General features: G+C 44.9%; 1 protein-coding gene across 1 annotated transcript; it reads right to left on the reverse strand.

Annotated features, from left to right (window-relative positions):
* Window positions 1-9,415: 9,415 nt before the first annotated feature.
* TMEM165 (transmembrane protein 165) lies at window positions 9,416-21,423 on the reverse strand. Its single transcript, XM_005299176.4, has 6 exons — window positions 21,067-21,423; window positions 18,067-18,292; window positions 17,229-17,404; window positions 15,712-15,894; window positions 12,135-12,240; window positions 9,416-10,340 (listed from the first exon to the last, which is right to left on the reverse strand). The coding sequence occupies exons 1-6, from the start codon at window positions 21,280-21,282 to the stop codon at window positions 10,264-10,266; spliced, it is 984 nt and encodes a 327-aa protein (XP_005299233.2). The 5' UTR covers window positions 21,283-21,423; the 3' UTR covers window positions 9,416-10,263.
* Between the last annotated feature and the right edge of the window lie 1,256 nt (window positions 21,424-22,679).

A 22,679-nucleotide genomic window follows, 5' to 3' on the forward strand; every position in this document is an offset into this window, starting at 1 on the left:
GTACTTTCTAACTGGCATTAGAATTGTATATGTAGAAAACTAGTGCCACTCATACTGACGTCAGGAAATGTAGATACAGTTTCCTGGTGTTCATGTGACCATTACTAACTGTCAATTTTTTAAATTGAATAAATGTAACTCATTTGAAATTCTACTTCTTGTAGCTTCTAAGGTTCTGGTAACTTTTCTGATTTCACTTTTATATCCTACAGGGTTCCATAGTTAAAGATCTCTTAACATTTGAACAAATATACCAAAGGCACTTCCTTTCTTCCATACCCTGACAAAGAACAGTGATATGGCAAATGAGGGTAGAGCTATATTTAAAATGTATATTGCACTTTTTCTTGCCTACTTTCTGTATCGCTTCATAAAATGATGGCCTGTCCTGAAGATTACAGAGATGTCAGTGTTTCTTATATCTGGTATTGTTTTCAGCCCTTGTGTAAGGGATATAAGACAGATGGCAGTCTCTGTTTTAGTTAAAATAATCTAATGCTTTCAAAGAGTAGTATTATCTGTTCAGATTATGCCCTTGGATATATCTGTGTATTCTTCATGATGCGTAGGTGTAACAGAAGGCAGAATTTGACCTAATTTATGTGTCTTCATTACTATCTTGAAACTGATCAAGCCAGTCTTGTTTGAATATGTACTCTTTGCAACTAAAATGTTTTAATAATGAAGTGTAAAGATTTCATGCCTTCCTTACATTTGCATGGTGACATAAATAGTTCTGTATGCAGCACTGGGGCAGCATATAACCCAATGTGGTGGTTTAATTAAACAGACTGGGCCAGATCCTGCTCTCACATTGAAATAACTCCATTGACTTCTGGTTGGCTTTGGTGGCGTTACCCTGGAATGTGGAATTGGATCTAAAAGTGTGCCCTGTAACTCAAGATAATGGGAATGTGGCAAATGTGCTAAAAGGTTTGTTTTTGTTTTTAATTTCTGGGCAAACTATGACATCACTTCATTGTCAGAACGCTGATCTTTTCATGTTGGGAGTGAGATTGTACTAGTGCAATCCCATTGCTGGCAATGAGTGCAAAGTTAATGTAGAATTAGCCATACAAATTCTTTAGCTGAAAAAACAAATCTGCACCAGATGATGGTGTCTTTTTATAAAAAGACAGTCCGTTTTCTTAAAACAGAACTTAGGGAAATATCAATGTATTTTTCCATATACTTATCAACCAGAAGAGCTATAATTCAAACTGCTGATATAACTGAAGCAGTGTTGTTCAATTACATTTCACTGTTGTGCAAGTTTGGGAACCAGCACCTTATTTAGACAAGACCATAACTGTTTAATATTTGTAAAGATTAAAAATTGAAAGTCTAGTTAACAAAGCACTTTTTTCTGCCTCAAAGGGCTAGTGGAAAATAGAAGTTTAATTTTTGTAAATTTCCTATTGTTGACATGGAGTAGTAGTTGAAACAACATCAATGAATAATTTTTCACTCTTACTAGTGTGCTGTACGGAGCTAGGGATGCACTGTCCTTTCCATTACTGTCACTACTGCTTGGCTCCTGAAATTAATTGGATCAATTTAGTTAATTTGGGGGAAAATCATCATCCTAGTCAACTAGAGGAAACTAAAAAAAATTATGGTACATGCTAAGTACAGATAGGTGACACGTGAGTGAATGAAAAGCTGTTTTTCCTTCCCCAAGAACGCTGCTGGTGTTGCAAACGCTGCCTACGCTAGCAAACTTCGTAGCTGTAATTCACCACTGATGGAACTATTCTGGTATTAGGGTATGTCTACACTTACCATGGATTGACGCTGTGGCGATCGATCAACCGGGGGTTGATTTAGTGGGTCTAATGAAGACCCACTAAATCGACCAAAGATCACTCTCCCGTTAACTCCAGTACTCCACTGGAACGAGAAGCCTAAGGTAAGTCGATGGGAGAGTTTCTCCTGTCGACCCAGCGCAGTGTAGACCCCACAATAAGTCGACCTAAGCTACATCGACTCCAGCTACGTTATTTACATAGCTGGAGTTGTGTAATTTAGGTTGACTTAACCCCATAGTGTAGACCTGCCCTTTGTGTAGACAAGGCCAAATAGTGACTTTAGCTTGTGAGACTTGGAGGCCACAGATGCCAAGAATGTGAATAACAGCACTGAACAGATTTAATTTCATTATTTAATCTCCCACAACATGAGCCGAGATTTTGGTTAGGATGAGACCCTATATTAACCTGTGTAGGGTGAATGGCCTAAGCCACAAAGGTCCAATCTTGCACCTTTATTCATGTGAAGTCAGTGGGGCAACTCGTGAAAAAGGTCTGCAGGATGGGACTATATTGGAACTTTGACAGGAGGGGTTTCAGCTGGACTGATTACTGACGGGAGTAAGGGATCCAGAATCCAGGCCTCAAACTGCTGCAAAATCTAGCATGAGCTGCATTTAGGAATAGACTCTGAGGTTGATACTGGCTGGTTTTCAGGTATAATTGGAGGCCAGTTCAGCTTGTACAACACCTCGTTCTAACCTGTGCAATCAATCACTGACTCTCACGACCACAAAATTTACATTTAAATGCCATAAAGTAGTCATGCTTCACAACTATAAGCCCATTAGCAGGCTTTTTCTGGAATATATCCAACACATTCACATTGCTCTCCTGATACTGTGTTTTATTAGTGTTGAAGATTGTACCTGTACTTTGTTTTTGCCCAGTTTCTATTGAAAACTTTGTACTGGCAACAGAGCAAACCTCATGTTTAAAAGTCTGGTGGTAGCTTAATCTCCCCTTAGTATTCTTTAACATATAGAGAAATTAAATGAGACAAAGAATTTTGTTTTACCAAGTTATCTTTAATTTATGCTGATCTTTGTACAGCTTTAAAGAGATAAGCAAGCTTGTACAAATACTCTGTTCTTTTTCCCATTTGAAATACTATAACTGATGTCTCCAGAATTACATTTCATCCCAACAGATCCAAGCAGTAGCAGCTACCCTCGGGGCTGCCTTTTTTTGCTTCTACTGTTAAAGCTCGGAAATAAAACATACCTCACGTGTTTTTCCAGGTGACTTACATTGCAGGTTGGGTTTTGGTTGCACTGAAGCCTGAATACAGTGTTCACCACCTCAGCATTGCACTATAGTTTTATGGGCAAATTGGCTATTAAGCGAGCTGCTTAGTCAGTGATGCAGCTTCACATTTGTTTACATTCACTTGGCCCCAATATTACATCTACATCTGTTTCCTTCCCATGAACCCAGGAGGAGATCCTATTAACCGTGTTACGTAGAAATCTGTCATTGATTATGTTCTTAAAGTAGCCTTTATCTGCAAGCCCCATGGGCCTTCTCCAGATAACTGCTTATAATATCCGTTCAATGAGGGTAGAGGACTACAGAACTCTCATTTAGCACTATGTATTCATATAGTACAAGCATCAGTCTGGAGCCAGGAAAACATATGGCAAGCAGTGGGACAAGGCTAGAACAAGTGGGGGAAAAAAAACATCACTTGCTCTTTCCTAAAGTGTTTCAGATGTCAGTTGCCAACTCCAGAACACAGCTTAATGTATGTTACAGCCACTCATAGGGACCATCAGTGTTACTCAGGCTTTCTACAGAAGAGCTATTTAACGTCACTGGAAAGGCTCAATGCAACCTTTACATGTTAATCAGTAGTGGGGCTCCGTGTTTGTCACGGAGGTTGCAGAAGTCACCGATTCCGTGACTTCCTGTGACCTATGTGACTTCTGCAGAGGCCAGCTGCTCAGGCAGCCCTGGGGACAGCCACACCCGGATCTGCAGCCAGCCGCACCGGTCGCTGCTCTGGCAGTCCCGGGCACCTGGCCTTGGGGACCACCTGCGCAGCGGTCCCGGTGGTGGTGGGAGTTGCCGCAGCTTGACAGCTCCTGGCGGCAGTGCCAGGCGGCTGGAGGAGCAGCTGGCCCTGGGGCTCCCATCCCCAACCCCACCGTTGGTGCTGTAGGCTACTCTCCCTGCCACCTCCCAAGATTCAATCATGGGTATTTTTAGTAAACGTCATGGACAGGTCACAGGCTATGATTTTTTGTTTCTTGCCTGTGATCTGTCCATGATGCTTACTAAAAATACCCATGATTAAATTGTAGCCTTAATCATTAGGTAAGTAGATCAAAGGGTTAGCTGGAAACTGGATAATTTTGGGGGGGAGGGGAGGAGTGGTAACCATGGAAGGGAAGACGGGAGGCACAGATCACCTTGAGAGCTCAGGCGTGGGAGGCTCATATTTTCCATCCAAAGAGATATTTCATTGCTTATTACCCAATACTAGGAGCCTGGGGCAGAGGTGCAGGATGGGGGTTCCGGGCTGGGGCAGAGTATTAGGATGCAGGAGGGGGTATGGGGTACTGCCTCTGGGGCGGGTCAGGGCTGGGGGTGCAGGAGGGAGTTTGGGTGCTGGCTCTGGAAGGGGGCTCAGGGCTGGAGGTTGGGGCACTTGCACCTCCGGCAGCTTCTGGTCGGCGGAGCAGTGGGGCTAAGGCAGGCTTCCTACCTGCCCCTGCCCCTGCCCCACTCTGGCACATCGGCACCTCCTTTCCATCATGAGCTGGGCCACACCCCTACCCCCTGCCAGCCAGTAGTGCATTATGTGCCCACACTGCTCCTGGACCTGGGGGCGGGAGGGCATGTGGCACTGCCCCACAGCTCCCTGTTCCTGGCAAATGGGAGCTGTGGGGGCGGTGCTTGCAGTCAGGAGCAGGTGGAGACCCCTAGCCACCCCCCCCCCTCCACCCATCTCCCGACAGGAGCATGCTGGCTGCTTCTGGGACTGGCGGGGGAGTCCCCAGATGGTGACCAATGCCCTAGGGGCACGGAGGACAATCCCAACTAGTAATGTATAGCCTTGGTGCTGCAAAAGGGCTGAGGAAAATTATATGCACAATTAGTGGGAGGAAGCAATTAGAAAGATGAAAATGAAAATTGGGAATTTAAGAAGAGTTTATTAGATGTTTAAAAGCCACAATTGTAAAAGAAAACAGCTCAGGGAGTAAACGCATCAATTGGCAATACTATTGTGTTCATAAACGGTGGGGGGAAATAGCAAGCAATATGCATTAGGTGTTATGAACTGACTCTTTTACCATCCAGCTTTAGCTCGATACAGATTTTACGTACGCTTCCTAATAAAGTGCCAGTGTCTTCACTGTAGCCTCAGTCAAGCATGGAGAAGGGCATAACTCCGTTCTCAAACTTCGTTGCACCGCAACCTCCGTCTGACAATTAAAATTACCACACAGCCCCAGGAAGTGGAACCGAGGCCTGAGCCCACCCGAGCCTCACCGCCTGTTCCCTTAGTCCCGCAACCCAGGGCTGAAGCCAAAGCCTGAGCCTCGCCGCCCAGGGCCGAGGCTTCAGCTTTGTCCCTGGGCCCCAGCCAATCTAACGCCAGCCCTGATTAAAATGCGGTTGTCATCCACTTTGAGGTCATGACCCACAGTTTGAGAACTGCTGAGCTAGTGGCTGATATCCCATGAGAACATTCAGCAGAGGTTTTAGGATGGAAGTAAAAACTATTCCAAAGGTGTATAAATATTTGCTGGAACAGTAGGTCTAGATCTGGGCCTCCCACTTGAGTGCTGTACCCACCACATGAGCCACTGACTCACTTTTCCCTAACTCAGTGACTTTCTAATTATTTATCTACAGTGCCGGTGGGTCTCCAACAGGCTGGGTTAGAAAAGGTATGAGACCTAGCCGCCACCACCACCTGTTCTGACTCTGGTGGTTCTTACAAGAAATGGCTTAAGTTCCTGGCTCAGGGTTGCAAGCAGAGATAGGTGCCTCCCTCCAGTCTGGACTGTGGAAGAGGGGTTGGTTGTAGGACACACACCTCTCATCGTCTGCCATTGTAACACCCTGGTCATCGGTGGGTGGGATTGAACCTGGGACCTCTGGAACTTAGTGCATGAGCTAAAAGCCATATGGCTGTTTATCTAAGGCTGTAGAGCAGAGTCCTTAATCTCTAAGTGATCCCAATGGGACAGAACACCACACCCAGCAGGCATGTGGGTTATACCATGGCCTAGCTCAGGTGTCTCTCTGCTCAGCAGGCTTTTGTGAATCCTATTTCTTCCCAGTCATTGTATATGCACCTAACCAAGGCTTATATCCCAGTGATTTTTCTAGGCACCTAAACTGTAGGTATTTTGCTACAGCTTTAATATCTGAAGTCCCTTTATGAATCTAGCCCAAAGTGTGTTCTGTGCCTTCACACTGCAGCACTGTTCCACTACCCTGGTCAGTTGAACCACATACTGACATCAACAGTGGCTCAGTTTTATAATACAAGTAAGCTACTGCCTAAGAGTTGTAGTGTTATGCAGTTTGAACAGATGTAAAATGACAATATGGGGAAATGTAGTGGTAGAGCTGTGCAGGTCCCAGGATATTAGAGAAGGTGGGTGAGGTATTAGCTTTTATTGGACCCACTTCTGTTGGTAACCTGAAGAGTTCTGGTGTAGATTGAAACCTTGTCTCATCCACCTTGTCTCTCTAACATGGGGGAAGGTACATCGACCTTGCAACTTAGCATTCCTTTTGCATATTTCACCTGCTGCACAGTCCCAGCATGGTACGCAGACCTAGCTTTATATGGCAAATTAAAGTATAGCCTTATTCGTAAGTGAAACATTACACTAGCATCAGCTCCCTCCAGTTCCTGTTCCTCACTGTATCAGAACGTTCTCCACCATGGAAAAGTGTCCATGCAGTGATAAGCTGCAATTCCACAGCACGTGGTTGCTTTTACCCCTGTTCTGCATGTCACGCACTGGACAGCAGCTGGGGCTGGAAACTAAAAAACTAATTTAACGCAGGCAGTTTTTGAAATGTTGCTCAGTCTACTTTACACATAGCTTAAACTACTCCCTCCCTTACCTCAGGTCTTAATTTGGAGTTTTGCACTGAGGCTTAAGAGTTTGGCGCAGTTATGAAATACAGGAAAAAATTCACAGCTGGTGGTAAGGGCTTGGTTGTAGATGAGACTGGGTGGGTGGTCCTCTCCTATTGTGAATTATCTCCAACTCAACCACTGCCACTAGCCCTTAGTGTAGAGTACACTAAAATCACCTAACTCTTAAGTAGCTTGCTGCCTAAGGGAGTTCTCAGTCCTAATTTAGACACTCAGGTTCCCCCTCCATTGTATGAGGCCAGGTCTATACTACAGAATTACATCAGTATAACTACATTGCTCGAGGGGTGGCAAAAATCCACCCCCAAGTGCCCCAGTCATACCAACCTAATCCCCACTGTAGACAGTACTATGGTGATGGTAAAGCTTCTCCCATGGACCTAATCCACCTCCCTAGAGGCAGTAGCTAACTACACTGACAGAAGCGTCGCCACTACAGCTACACAGGTGCAGCTATAGCACTGTACATGAAGGCAAGCCCTAAGAAAGGGATTCTCAGAAGCCAGCCAGCTGAATAGGAGCAAAATGCAGAGCAAAGGGGCAGGGCCAGCTCTTCAAAGGTATTTAGGCACTTAGTTTAATGGGAGTTGCAGCCCTAGGCACTTCACTGAGGGCCCAAAGGGAAACGTCACATGGTGTTCTGGCTTTTCAGCCATGAACATTCTTCTCCTGCAATTAGCTGCCCATGCAAGGGTAGGAAAAATGAGACACTCCCTTACAGGGTAGGGCACTCACTTTAGCTGTGGGAGAGCTGGCTTCAAGCCCTTGTTCTGGATCCCTAACCCCTCTAAATTACTGAGCACTCACAATTCCCCCAATGGTAGCTCAGCTGTCTTTTTGTGCAGGCGCCCATGCTCTAGGTGTGGTCAGGTCACATCTGTGGGACTGTTACTAGACCCTGGTGGGCATGTAGGCTAGGAAACACTTAGTTGAAAGTCACACTGGGACTCAGTTGTTGGGCGGCCTCAGGACTTAAAGAGCCACCACCTATTTAGACTAGTCAGATTCCCCATTTGTGATGTTGAAGTCACCACCAGAACCCTTCTGAAGTAGTAATAGGTATCGTGATCTGGAGACTCTAGTGCCATTAGTAGGAGTTTGAGAATGGGAGGCTAAAAAACAGTAGTTTGATTCACTTTATTTCCATAACCTTACACAGATGTTCAGACACCTTAAAAAGCAACTTAATCCAAATAAAATATGCCCAGGTTCATTTTTCTGGAAAGTTTGCTGCTGGTGTAACCCACTTTAACATTTACTTTAGTATACGTGCAGTTCGTTGTTCAACTAATCTTTCTAAGAGGCACGTTAGAGGGGTGCATTTAGGTTTTTGTTGTTGGGGGTTATATGAAGGAACATCTTTGAGTTAGGATGCAGTGCTGGGTGGGAAGGCTATTACTACAGTTAAAGGTACAGTTTCTTTGGTACATACATACTATATAATCTGAGGGCAGCTAGACAATTGCTTTTTTGGTCAAGTTTTGCCTGCCCCAAGAAGTTTCAAGTTCAAGTGTTTCTGAAAGTTACACTTCAAGCCTACAACTATTCAAGTCTTCACTTTGTCAGACTCAGTATTTATATTTGTCCTAGGCAGGGGTGAAAGTAAGTTAGGCCACTTACTGGTATGGGCCGGGGGGACGGCTCTGGCCCCCGGAAGGGACGGGGCCTCGGGTGGAAGGGATGGGGCTGGGGGCGTCAGCATCCCCTAACCAGCCCTTTCAGGCCACCTGGCCTGCGCTGCCTGGAGCTCCCAAGTTGATTTAAAGGGCCTGGGGCTCCAGACACTGATGCTGCACTAGCGGCAGCAGCGTCTGGAGCCCCGGGCCCTTTTAAATTGCCAGCCCCAGGGCAACTGCTCCCTTTGCCCCGCCCGTCGGAGGCTGCGGGGGGGGGGGGGGGGGGGGAGGAGGAGACGGGGTAGGGACATTAAGGCGCTGCAGGGCCCTTTTCCACAGCAGTGTTTTAACGTCGCTGCCCATCCCCCGTTGATGGCCCTGCCAGGATGGACCCTACCAGCAGGGCTGCCGACAGGGGAGGCAAAAGAGGCAGGGACATTAAAGCACTGCCACAGCAGCACTTTAATGTGGGCTGCGTATGGGTCGGTGCAGCTCACTTTCACCCCTGGTCCTAGAGCACCTGCTAAAGCCAACCATCATGGACTGCACTTTACAGAAGTCTGCTACTTCATGTATTTCAGCTTAAAACACTGCATTATACGCCACGCACCTGGTGTGAATTCAGAAGCCAACTCCACATTGCATAAACGGCAGAGTGCTTACAGATATATTCCGGTAATAAAGCTGTGCAAAGTTGTCATGACATCTTATCACTCCAGCCACAAAATCAACATCGCTTCCCTTTTCAACCATACCTGGATAAGAAGCGAGCCTCTCCCTCAGTGCACGCAAGAAGCCATTACCTCGCTCTCTGCTAAGGGAATTAAATGAACCACCATCAAAAAAGAAGTTGAAAGTAACTAAAATGGAGACACCACTGTTTTATTTACATTCCCCCCATTACACTATTAAAGAAAATAACACATCTTAATCTGTAAGAATTGCATTATTGTTCAAATTTGGGAATGCAGCATTGTCAAATATTGACCATTTTATTACTATGATGTATATTATAAGTTTTCAACTTAATACAAAAAAGAATTGGTTAAGAAAAGAAAATCAGATCTAGCCAGATTGTCTGTTGTTGAAAACAGTACATCATGAGTCAGCACTTTTGTTGACTTCATACCAAAGGCCCCTGATTAAGATATTTGCTTTTTAAAAATTAATTCTAAACGTTTCAATAGGTGGTTCAGTCACTTAATGGCATGGGAACTGCCCTCAGGTTTCTTAGGCTACTAGGGTATCCTGGAAGTGAAGTGTGAGTCAATGATTTTCTCCCTCATACTGGCTATTGGGAAATTTGTAACATCATAAATGCCTGTTGGCAAGGCAGCTGCTCAATTAGCCAGATGGATAAGCTCTAGAACAGACAGCAATAGTGATCATGTGGAACAGAGGAAGGAAGCCTCATGTTTGTGGATGCAGATCCTCAAAAGCCATCTGATCAGGTTCAGCAAGCAAGAAAGCGACTCAAATCCTGTGAGGCACCCAACCACCACTTAAATACACCTTGCAAACCAGACAGGAAGCAGATCTTCATGGCACAGGGTCCACGAATGTGCCAAACTGACAAATCATTGCTATAGAAGTGCAGTCTCTCATTTTCAGTGCTTGTTTAGCAACAATACCTGTACATTATATACAGCAACACACAAGGACAAGCTTGTTCCTCCCAATCCTTGCTCTTTTAAAGAGAATGAAAAAAAGCTTGTTAAAAACCAGACTCTGGGCTTATAAATAGTGCAGAGAATGCAAACGCCAAGAAAACAATGCCTCCTATGATTGTCACTGAAAAACAAAAAAGAAAAAAAGTTAGATGTTGTACAGGTAAAAATAGTTTTAAAACAAGTTGAATGCACTTCTACCATGCCTCATGAGGGGTCCATTTTCATGGACTTGACTTCCACATCAACATGCACAGTTCAGAGGTTAAACTGCCTGCACTGGAAGTTATTTCTGGCTCATGCAACACCCTGCCAAGGTGTGTCTATTGTCATCCTACTGGCTAGCTGCACAGATGTAAATAAGGATAAATTTTGACCCTTAAAATGAAACCTGGTTTTAACTCTATTATACATAAACCAGAGTAAAGTGCAGCCTGCTCCCCTGGAATTGAGAAGTTTTGGCTCACAGGAGTAAGAAAAAAAACCTACTTTATTCTACATTAAGGCAAAGGTGCAGTCACAAAGAGCAAATGTTGAGGAGTACTGCTAGCATAGTTCTTCAGATTATACCAGCACTGAAAATCTGACTTTAGAAACATTACAACTCCACCCGCAGTGACCAGAGAAATTGTATCATGATGCTTCTCAGCAGCATCTTAAGTCACTATTTGCTGATGAGATACTAATGTTTCCTTGGCAGGTGTAAACAGGGGACTAAGTTTCATGAATAGTATTTACTTTTAAAATGTGTACACGCTATTGCTGCAGAAATGAATTTTCTTGATGTGTCTTGTACCCTTTCTGGGGTCAAGAAAATAAGACTATTACATTTGGAACAAGCTGTGGCCTGCCTCCAAGATGGGCATATCCCTGTTAGTCAAAATATTATAAAAACACCTGCTATGCACAGCAGATACTCTGAAAAGCAGTTGTTCCACATGTACAATAGCTCTGGGATTCTCTAACCCCCTTAATTCCTCTCCTTTGAAAGACCGAGCCTAAACTCCTAGAGGGTAGAATCTCTGCTGCTGTTTGCCAGACAGCATACTTTGCGTTTCTTAGATGCTTAAGATTTTCTTCCACCTCCATACCCCAGGAGCTAAATTATGTGCCTCATCTTAATTTACTTTTAAACCCCTGGTATTGGAATTCAATACCCACCTGAAACTCAAATCACAGTAAGAAAAGAAGAAAGAAAAGACTTGCTACATTACCAAACGTGATTATGATTGAGCTCCTGGACATAGCACCAACCAGCACTAAGTTGCAAGGAACGCACAATCTTAGCTTGGCTGGTTCTACTTGCGGTGGCATGTAGGCTATGCGTCGCTACATGCTACAGCGAAAAGCAGGCTGCGTCCACACTGTGGTGTGTAGCTCCACATGTCGGGGATAGACTCTGGCAACAGGGAGGCAGTGTGAAAATAGCAACGTAGATGGGGGAGGCACTGCTTGGGCGAGGAGAGAACAATGCAGGGTACATACCGCATGGCTCAAGTGTGTCTTCACTTTACTCACTTAGCCATGCTTCGACATCTACAGTGCTATTTATACCCATGCTGGCGCGCAGGTATGTACTCTACCTGCCACTGGAAGAAGTGTGCGGTGTAGCTATACCTGCAGGAGGTGCACTCATGTGAAAGGCAGAGGATTAAGTTTTCACAGGAAGGGTGTGAGGTGGAAGTGACAAGTGCTAAAGGCAACTATAAAAGCCTCCAGTGAGTTTGGCAGTGTGACAATCAAAAATTAAGTTAAACACACCGTTTTAAACTCCATCACATACCTTCTTTAGCATTAAAAACACTGCCTTTAACTGCACCCCAAGTGCACATACCATCATTTTCATTCCGATGGTCCCTGAAGCCAGCTATAGATGTATTGAGTATTTCTTTTTCAGTTAGAATGAGATTTCACTTACCAGTCCTAACAGAAATTTTTTGTGCTATCATCCTTCCTCCAATAACTGCTAACCCAGTGCAAAGACAGTGTCCTACTGTTCCTCCCACTGCCACACCATAGGGATCCTATGAAACACAAAAGATCAACATTAGCACAGTTGAAAACCTACAAGGCTCAAACAGCAGTTTACCAGGAAAAAATTATGCTTTCTTAGTTTGCTGCAAGGCAAGGTAATCCCCAGAGAATATCGTCAACCCCTCTGAGGGGTTTTGCATGGCTTAATAGCAGTTGTTTCCTGCAACACTGAGGAACAGTCACAACAGAAAAAGACTTGAAATCTGATAAATCAGGAGCAGCCTATTAAACCACTTAAAGATGGTTGAAAAGTGCCATAACACAGACCCAGGATTCACTTTGTTTATCTACCACTGAAAAGCAGCCACTTCTAGGGTGGAGGCTGACAGCTGGCTAGAAGCAAAGCAAAACTACACAATTAGAACACCACTAACTCAAAAGTTAAGAAATGTCAAACTGTAAAGAGAAATTTTTGGTAGTCAGAGCACATGCTAGTTACCAGAAGTATTCTGTCAAGGTTCATGAGGCCAATGCACCTTCTCTAAAAAGGCCACCCAAAGTAATATGAAATCAGAGGGACTAGGACTGGAAATATAGGTATCAAATTTTAGCCTAGATGGCAACTGTTATTCTATTCTAGGTTTACCAGCAGTCACAACTGTAACATCACTGGATGAAGTTTTCAACTGCATACATTTACTTATCCAATACTTAAATGGATAGCTAAGATTTGCCTACAAAGCACTTTACAAAGTTAAAGGCTTTAGAGTTGCTATTTTTGTTAAAAAGGTTACTGGAAGGGTAAATAAAAAGACAAGAGACAACTGCTCTGCTATAGAGAACAAACACGGCAGTAAGTGTTACACAGCTTCTCAAGGTATCCTCTCCTTCTGTCTTACCTTCTTACAGTAGTCGGGATATAACTAACAATCCTAGACTGTGTTAACACCAACCATGACCTGGGGAAATCTTCAAAATGCAAAAGTAGCAGCTGGGTACCTAATTGTCATTTGTATTTTTGAAACTTTTTGTACTTCCTCTAGGAAGGAAAGATTTTAGACTCTCAACAGAAGGAAAAAGAAATGACAGTATTTCTTCCCTACAAGGAATGCATGGGGAAGGGGAGGAGGGTCTCTAGAAAGCAAAGAAGAAAAAGTCTATTCAGGGAAACATCAGACCCAGAAGGGGAGTAAATTGGGACTGGCTGAGCAAGGAGACTAGGACAACGATCCTTGGAGATGTAGAAAACAACTGATGTGACAGGGAGCCCAAGGTAGGGGAGACAGGTACTGGCTAGGCAAGGGAGAACTGGATTTGGGATGAGGAGCCATGGGTGCAGAAGAAAAAAGACAGGGAAAGGCTGGAGGAGACAAGGCAAAAAGGGGTCACATTTGGGGGGAGGGAATGGGCAGAAGGGACTGTGCTCACTAGAGCACACCCCTCCACAGACTGGTATGGAACCCAAAATTACTGAGTCTCATCAGTCCTGTGCTGTCAGCAAATCTGTGAAACCCTCTGGCAAAATGTGATTCATACACAGCTAATGCTGGTACACAGAAGATGACAACCTACTATTGCTATCAGTTATTCTGCTAGCTCAAGTGGCAGAGGTTTGTGTGGAGGATCCAAAGGTTCCAACCCTGCTGATGACTCATGTGGGTGTCAATGTAATGCAACTCCCAAAATAAAAAGACCAAAATAAATAACTCAAACCTGACATTTACAATACATTAAAAGTTCCAGAGTTGAACATTCAAAAGTTAGGAATGCCAAACTTCAGGTTGCCTGAGACACCTTAATTCAGCTTCCTGGTGCGTATGCATTATTATGTAACTACATACATAATCAGTCTAATTACACGATCACAGGATGCCTGCCTCTTTCAGTGCCCGGGATAGATAAGGTTCACTTAATGAGCAGCTACTCAATATTTTGTTTTCACCTCATTGTTCAAATACTATTTGAAAACTCCACACTATTCAAACCCTGGTCTGATGACAGAATTATTAATTTTCTCATGTGCTTTTCTATGGCACTCATCACTACGGTATCCAAGTTATTCACAAACATTAACTGACTTACCCTTGCAACACCCCTGTGAGGTGAGGAACTATAAAGCAGAGTGTGTGCAAGGTTAAAAGTATCCACTAATTTGGGGTGTCCAACTTGAGACTTCCCAAGACCTGATTAAACTTGCACTTCTGCAAATCAGACCCCAGGTCTCAAGAGGAGTACCTGGAAAGTTAGAAACACAATTAGTGACCACCTGTGAAAAGTTTTGTTTAAGCAATATGCCCAGCATCACACAGGAACTCTGTACAGAGGCAGGGATAGAACCAAATTTTCCAAGAAATCACTAAATTGTCTTAACCAGGAGACCATCCTTTCTCTTCTGGCAGTCCCCTGCCTCATTCACTATACTTCTTCCAACTTCTGCAACAGAGGAACCAAGACAACAGCTTCTTCCACTACACAAGCTTGAAGGTCTTGGGAGTCTCAAATTGGACACCAAATATTCATGGATACTTTTGATCTTAAACTTTCTGTCTCATAGCCCCTTGTCTCACAGGGGTGTTGTAAAGATAGTCAGTGTTTGTGAAATACTCATATCCAGGCCAGGTCCATCCTGTGCACTGAAAGGCCAGAGTCCTGTGGAAAAATAGTATGTAATGTAATTAAATACTATCATAATGCATATGCACAAAGAGGCCAAATTAAGGTTGCGCACACACAACCTTTATTGTGGCAGTTCCTACTTTCTGAATGTTTGATTTTGCAAGCATAATATTTGCGTGTGTAATATGAATATGTATTAGGAAAGAGATATGCAGCATGTATGCATCTATCTAGAAAGATTATCTTTCCCCCTCCATTTCCAGCAGACCAGAAACTTAAGTGGATTCCCCTTTTCATTGTCTTCCTTGCTTTAGCAGCAATGTTGATGTCAATCAATAGAAATCGTATTTTAATGCTTGTTTTTCAGAGCAGCTCACAATTAATAGTGGTACATATAATAAGATAATGCATTTTGGACTCTAAGAAACAATCAGCTTTTAACAGTTTTAAGGATTGATCAAATTACAAGTTCCTCTTTAAAGCTATAAATAGTTTTAATAGCAATATCTGCTTAGCCTACATTTTCAAAAAGGTTTCTTAAATGATGGTTATTGCATGGAACAAAGTGACAAATCTTATACTGTACAGCTGAAGAGAGAAAACAGCTTTTTCCAGAAATGACACTTGCAGTCCCAAACCATGCAGTAAACAATATAACTATCTTTAGAGGGAGACTGTAACAGTAATAACACCTCAGGTATTGAGGATGCACAGAAATAACCACACTGCCTTCAGATTCATGCCTCCATATCCTCCCAACATTAACTGGGTATATCTAATAAACTACAAAGGAGAATCTGAGAATTTGATGGGTTGATAAAGGATATACCATCTGTCTCTCTACATCATCTGTTGCCAATATTCAAAAACAGGACATAAGGACATTTTGTATCGATCACACTCACCTCTCTTGCTGCCAGGACTATTGTTGTCAATTGAGAGCGATCACCCCATTCTGCTACGAACGTTAAAGTAAAAGCTTGAACAAAAATTGGAGAAATAAAATGCAGCCACTTCTTCTGAGGTATATTTGTGCCTGTCCCTGTTTCCACATCTCCTGGCCCATTTAATAGTTTTGTTCTCTGGAACTGGAAACAAGAAGCCCATCAGAAGAACTGAAATATTATCCAAACATCCCAATACAAATAATGCTCAAATGTAAACCCAATAATTTAATACCCAGGACAGTTAGACTTTGAACAATAAACTTAGCTGTTGAATATTTAAGGTACTGCCTACCACCAAGGTTACCTACAATTTACATATCTACACTTACCCTTTCCCTCCAAGTAACTGTCTGCCTCAAAGCTGTACAATTGGACATTTAGACAATCCAAATATTTAGCTCCTACTACAAATGTGCAAAGTAGGCAGAAACATAGGATAAGCATTTTAAAGCAAGAAAAAGAGTTTATTTTAGAAAATGATATATGATAAGCTGTTATGCTATTTTTAATTATACTGAGAAGAAACTGAATGCATTATTATGGTGATAAACAGTGGTAGCTCTAGAGTTAGGAGAGGGGAAGACAGTAAAATTAGTGACAAGAATAATAAATGAAATAAAACTAATGCTCCAGAGAAACTGTATTAACGGTATGCCTTATAGCTGCAGTATTTTGCTTAGGTTATGTCCACAAGGACACCTGCAGCAACACTAGCTTCAGTATTACTCTACCTCAGGAGTCGGCAACGTTCAGCACGCGGCTCGCCAGGGTAAGCACCCTGGCGGGCCGGGCCAGTTTTATTTACCTGCTGACGCGGCAGGTTCGGCCAATCACGGCCCCCACTGGCCGCGGTTCACCGTCCTGGGCCAATGGGGGCGGCGAGAAGCCGCGGCCAGCACATCGCTCGCCCGCGCCGCTTCTCGCCGCCCCCATTGGCCCAGGACAGCGAGCCGCGGCCAGTTGGCGCCGCGATCGGCCGAACCTGCCGCGTCAGCAGGTAAATAAAACTGGCCCGGCCCGCCAGGGTGCTTACCCTGGCGAGCCGCGTGCCGAATGTTGCCGACCCCTGCTCTACCTAAATGTTATAAATAAAAGCAGCAGCAATGGTAGCTGTCCACATTCTGGCTGGTAAAGCCCCAGGTGAAAGATATATAGAATTCATGCTTGAAATATGAAGAGGCAGTTCACTTCTCTCTCCCACCTCAAAATGCAGTTATACAGCCGAGAATTACAGCCAGCTGTTAAAACAGTCTCCAGGAAATTAGCAGAGGGGGCATTCTGTTATGTGGTCCATGGTGAAGAGGGGCATTTCTGTCTGTTTTCAGGTTATTGTTAACCACACATTTTTTTTGCATCAGACTCTTATTACACATATATACAGCTGAGCAACCCGCATGCACACGCTTCCTTAATTGTGCAACCTAACAGGACTAAGTGCTTCATTAGTCATGACTTCTAAGTACTTTATGACTTACTTCTTCATCTTTTTTCTTGATTTCTGCTTGAACTTCCTCCAGCTCCTCCTGACCCTCATCTGGGCTCATCTTCAAGCCTTCCCGAAGCATTCTGATGCCAAAAATTGCAAACAGTGCAGTCGACGCATAGTATGTGTACACTCGGGGGATAACTGTGGTGGCATAGCCAAATAAAACTGAAAGAAAATAAGTTACGTTATATGTTAAATGATACCAAGATGACCACTGATTATTACTATTTGTAAGTGCTGCTCCTTAGCAAAGTTCACTGTTCAGAGATCTATTACAGAACAAACACTTTGTTTTCCTGTATTCTGAGCTATAGAGCATCACCATGGTAAATTGCGGCGACAGCAGCCTTTGGAGCTGCTCTAACTTATACTGAGGGCAGTGCCACCCCAGAATCCCAGAGATGTCTAAAGCTACCTTCCCCTCCCAGACCCTGGCTACTTTTTCTGCGTACTGCACAGAAAAAGCATCACAGAACCTGGCCCTTAATCTCATTTACACTTACATAGCAGTATGTAAGCAAAAGTCCAAGACAGTCCAATTTATATCAATATACATGTCACCTCTGAGTGCCCTCTGTCTTCAACTAATGAATGAAGTTATACGATCCCATTGCATTTACTTTGAATGGCATAAAATGTATATGATAAGAGACTACCAAAAAAAAAAAAAAAAAGCTAGTAGCCCTTAACGCTATATAGAAAAGAATTAATAATAAATCCTGCATACCTGCTGCATTCATTTTCACTTTGGTTAAGATTTAAGGATAACAGACTATACGCATTTATTTAATCCGTGAATTCTGAGAAAGGCAGCAAAGAGTTCTAACCTGATAAGCATGTCATCAGTCCTAAGGCAAGCATGGCACCAGCCATTACAGTCAAACGATTATAACGCATTGCCATGATGGCTGCAATAAAGAAGGTCTTATCCCCCAGTTCTGACACAATGATGACTGATATGGCAGCCACAAAAGCATGAATAAACCCCAAATTAGTTTTATCAGCAGATTCTTCACTGATAAGATGAACTGGAGGAACTGCCGTGGGCCATTTCTGTAAAAGAAGAAAATGATTGCTTAAGGTTGAACATTTAACTCCCAAAAGAATGCAACTCTAGTTTTCTCCTATTGCAAACCATTACGGTCTAATACTTATTAGAATATTTTCAAGAAGGATTATTGAAGTTTTCCTTCAATCAGAATCTTTTAACTACTACTGACTGCCACCCATCTGGGACTATAGTGATCAGTCATTAACCTATGATATCCTGCTATGATTAATAATGAAATACCTTTGTACAGATATTACTTAGGTATAGCGATCACTATCACAGTAAATGGAAGGTACATTCAAGTCATGGCAATACTGCAATTTACAATACATGGCTCTTTCTATTATTTTGGAAGATCAGTGAAGCAAGCAGTTTTCAGGTTACTGTATTACATCTAAAAAAAGAACAGGAGTACTTGTGGCACCTTAGAGACTAACAAATTTATTTGAGCATAAGCTTTTGTGGGCTAAAACCCACTTCCTCAAATGCAGATTCATTAGCATGTAAGCAAACACGCTGTCATCAGATTAATGCTTTCAGACTGTCATCTTACTTTTCGTGGCCAAGTTTTGCTGTTCATTTTATCAAATGCCAAATCCCCAGCTTAATGTCCCATTTTCGGTAGACCAATTTCTAGCAAATAAAATTTCACCCTATATTTATCTCTCCTCCCCAGCCTGCAGGCTCCTTTGTTGCATCCCATGATCATCCATCACTTGTCAATTCTTACAGAAAGAGCTATAGCAGAAATAGTCTCAACTCTCAAGTGAATTATGGTGAACATAAAGTACCTAATTCTTTAGAGATGCATTAACAGATTTAACTTGAAAATCAAGATTAAAGAGTCAAGTTTTGTAGGCTAAAGGTTCTAGTTTCTTGCATACTGTTTCTTTCTTAGCATACTGTACGTGCCTCTGCCTGTCAGCCCCACATACCAATGAATATGAAGTCAACAACTGGAGGTGGAGACAAGGAGCAAAGTGAAATTTTTCTGGAGTTAAGGAAAATGTTTACCAGCAACATACTTAGCATTATTTAGACTGCTATAATGTCCAAAATATACTAGACACTTCCTAAACACCACCCTATTCTGTGCCCTCAAGACAGTCCAGTACAAGGTACTTAGGGAGATTTTCAGAGGCACAAATGGGAATTAGGTGCCTAACTGCTCTTTGTGCCATTGAAAGTCTCCCCTTTCAGAAGTAAATGTTGACAAACCTAACAACTGATATCCCTGTACAGATTCAGGTTTTTCCTAATGACAGATTAACATTACCTCAATAACCTATTCCTTCTTAGGCTCCAAGATTCCCATAAGAGTTGCTTTAAAAAAACACTGCTGTTCAGCCAGATGGAAATAATTACTTTCCATTTCTGAAAGCACTACTGTATAGTCAGAGAGACTTGATAAGTCTGGGAAAGAATAAAAGGCCAGATGATTGAGATAACAAGCCATGACCAGAGGTCTGGGTCTAAAGTGACTCCTCAACAAGCTCTAGGTGAAAGCTTCATTAGCTCTTGCAGGTCTTTGGGCAAAGTTAAATAGTTGGGGGAGTGGGTTGGCTTTAAACTTCTATTAGGCTAGGAATACAATAAAGACAGTATTTTTCCATTCATGTTTCATTCCTCACTAGCACTTACTCCGGTCTTCCCAATCTCATCACCTCTATCCACTTTGCTGCGTCAACTGTTTTCCTCTTGCAGTTTGGTCTTGCTCCATGCCTTCCGCTCTACATTTTAGCCTACACTGCTCATGTTCTCTCTGCTTCCCTTTTTTTTCTGCCCTCACAGTGTCAAGTATGGAAATACTAAAGGGCTTCCACAGTTCCTCCTAAAGCTTATGGTCAAAGTGTTGCAGCAGCATTCCCTAACATGGGGACCCACTAAGGATTAATGTGCTTGATTAATTGATGGCCCGTATTAAATGATCCGGAACACTTGGAAAAAACATGACACATTTCAATAGTTAAAGTATAAGACACCAGTATGTTTGCATGAATGTTGTTCATTTGTAGCCATTAGAGCTTTGCTTCAACATACATGCTGGGATCTAGTTAACCAGCCTATCCCCTCAGGAAGGTGAGCCACGGTCATTCTTTATTCAGAGAGGAACAAATCCACTTTTAATTCAGTTCTGTGCACAGGGTATCAATTTAAGATTGCACATGCCTCTCTATCCACTGCTGGACTCCCCACTACGTCAATGGGAGGTTTGCATAAAGGCCAAGGGAATACAGCCTTTAACGCTGCAATTAAGTTTAATTACGTGTTATTAGTTAGGTATTATATAAATCAAGGTTAACTTGGCAGCCATGTGGGCTAAACACCTTTTCTTTTAGATTAAAGCTTGGACTCTGCAGAGCCACCCTAGGTCACATACCCAGGAGAAAAAACAGGAGTACTTGTGGCACCTTAGAGACTAACAAATTTATTAGAGCATACCTTAGTCTCTAAGGTGCCACAAGTACTCCTGTTCTTTTTGCGGCTGCTACTCTGATACCCAGGAGCGCTCAACAGGCGGGGGAGGAGACACCAAGCCACAGCAAGCTGGAGACACCCGACACTCACCCCCAGGCGGGGTGTCTGCCCCCGCCGCAGCCCGCCCACCCCGACCTCATCCGCCCCGTGCCGGGTGCTGTGCGACAGGCGGGCCCGCCCCGCCCAGGACGCTGCCATGGGGCTCCGGGCTGCGGCCCCTGTGCACCCGGGGGGACAGAGGAGAAGGAGCGGGGGACACACCCCAGCACCACACACAGACACACGGCCCCCGCCTCACCTCGGCCCGGGCCGGATCTAGCCCCTGCACCGCGGGCTGCGGCTGCTGCTGCTGTGGCGGCGCCGGCGGCTCCTTGTTCCTGCCGGTCTCTTCCTCCAGGGCGGCGCGCAGCCCGGCGGGCGCGGCCAGGAGCAGCAGGAGCAGCAGCGCGGCGGCCCGGCAGGACGCTCGGCCTCCCGCTGCCTCCGGGCCCTGCCGGCCGCCCCCCGGCCCCATCCCGGCCTGCGACTCGCGGAGCGGCCCCGGCTCGACCCGACCCCGCAGGGAAACCTAGCGGCGCCGCGCCATGGCCGCTCCCGGGTGAGGCCGGGCCGATCTCCGCAGCCGCCGCCGCAACCGTCTCCTGCACCGGCCGCCACCGAGTCCCAGCGCGCGGGTGGAGGGAGGGCAGGAAGCGCTCACTCAGAAGCCCCGCCTCCAGCGCGCAGAGCAACCGAACCCGCCCCCACCAGCCCGCCCTGCTCCCGCAGCCGCGCCCCTGATTGGCTGCGATCGCCACCACGACGTGCAGGCGTGAGGGCGCGGAGCTGACAGGTTAGGCTGAGCCACGCTGCTCCCCTCCAGGCTAAGGAGGAACCGGCGTTGTCTGAGAGGTGAAATCTTGTGACCCCCGATGCCCCGCCTCCTTCCTCCTGTAGAAGCTTTACGTGTCCTTCCCATGATCCTGCTGCCTAGCAACGCGCTGCCCAGCCCCTGTGCCCCGTGGGAAGGGAGGGGGAGGGGCGAAAGGCCAAGGCTCCCGAGCGCGGGCACCCGCAGCCCGGCGCGTTACAGCCCCTCGCGCGGGGCCCGCGGCACTGACCCCGTCTCAGAGAGCAGCGCGGGCCCTGCGGGAGTCACCCGGCGGGGGCGGGCAGCGAGAGCCCGAGGGAAGAAGCCGGCTTTGTAGAGAGTTTTGAATCCCAGCGCGGGAGGGAGTGAGACGCCCCAGGTCAAGGCAGCTCATGGCCCCGCTGCAGGTGCCGCTCCACGTGGCTAGGGCGAGCTGGCTCCAGAGTCCGGGGTCAGGACATTGGCTTCATAAACCAGGCTTTACACGGCCAAGCTGCCATAGCAGCAGTTTCTGGATGGGCCTCTTAGTGGCTCCCTGCCTGACCCTCGCGCCCATCCCTGTTTCCTCATTTGTTGCCTCCTAGAACTGCTTGAGATCTGGGTCCTTAGGCTGGGAGAGACGCCTTTAAGATTGGGGGGGGGGGGGCAATAGGTCTACAGGGCCCAGCAGCTGCAGCCAATGCCATTGGAACCACCAAGAGCATTCAAGGGACCAGCCAGGAACTGGCAGGGGCCTTAGTGTTAGCAGCATCCCAGAAAACCAAGGACAAATGCACTCCATTTATAAGAATTACTGATATAAGCATCAGCCACATACAGTGATCAAAACCACTGGGACAAAACCATTCCTATACTAACCCTGCTAACATACTCCAATTTTAAGAATCAAGCAGTCCACATTTAAGGATCATTTTGGGGCAAACTGACTATTTGTAATACAATAATCAAGTGCAAGGACACATAAAAAGCCAATAAACTGTTTTGAATTTGATGACATCTCACATTACTAGGCACGTAGCGTGTCTGAAGTATAATCCCAGTGTAGAAACAAGGTGTGCCAT

The sequence above is a fragment of the Chrysemys picta genome, chromosome 5 (genome assembly GCF_011386835.1).
Source record: "Chrysemys picta bellii isolate R12L10 chromosome 5, ASM1138683v2, whole genome shotgun sequence".
Lineage (NCBI taxonomy): Eukaryota > Metazoa > Chordata > Testudines > Emydidae > Chrysemys > Chrysemys picta.

Coding starts and splice junctions, on each gene's coding strand:
- TMEM165 (XM_005299176.4), bottom strand. CDS start 21,282: ATGGGGCCGGGGGGCGGCCGGCAGGGCCCGGAGGCAGCGGGAGGCCGA. Junction 17,405..18,066: donor ACTGATGACATGCTTATCAG/GTTAGAACTCTT, acceptor ATTTTCTTTCAG/TTTTATTTGGCTATGCCACC. Junction 12,241..15,711: donor TAGTCCTGGCAGCAAGAGAG/GTGAGTGTGATC, acceptor TGTGTTTCATAG/GATCCCTATGGTGTGGCAGT.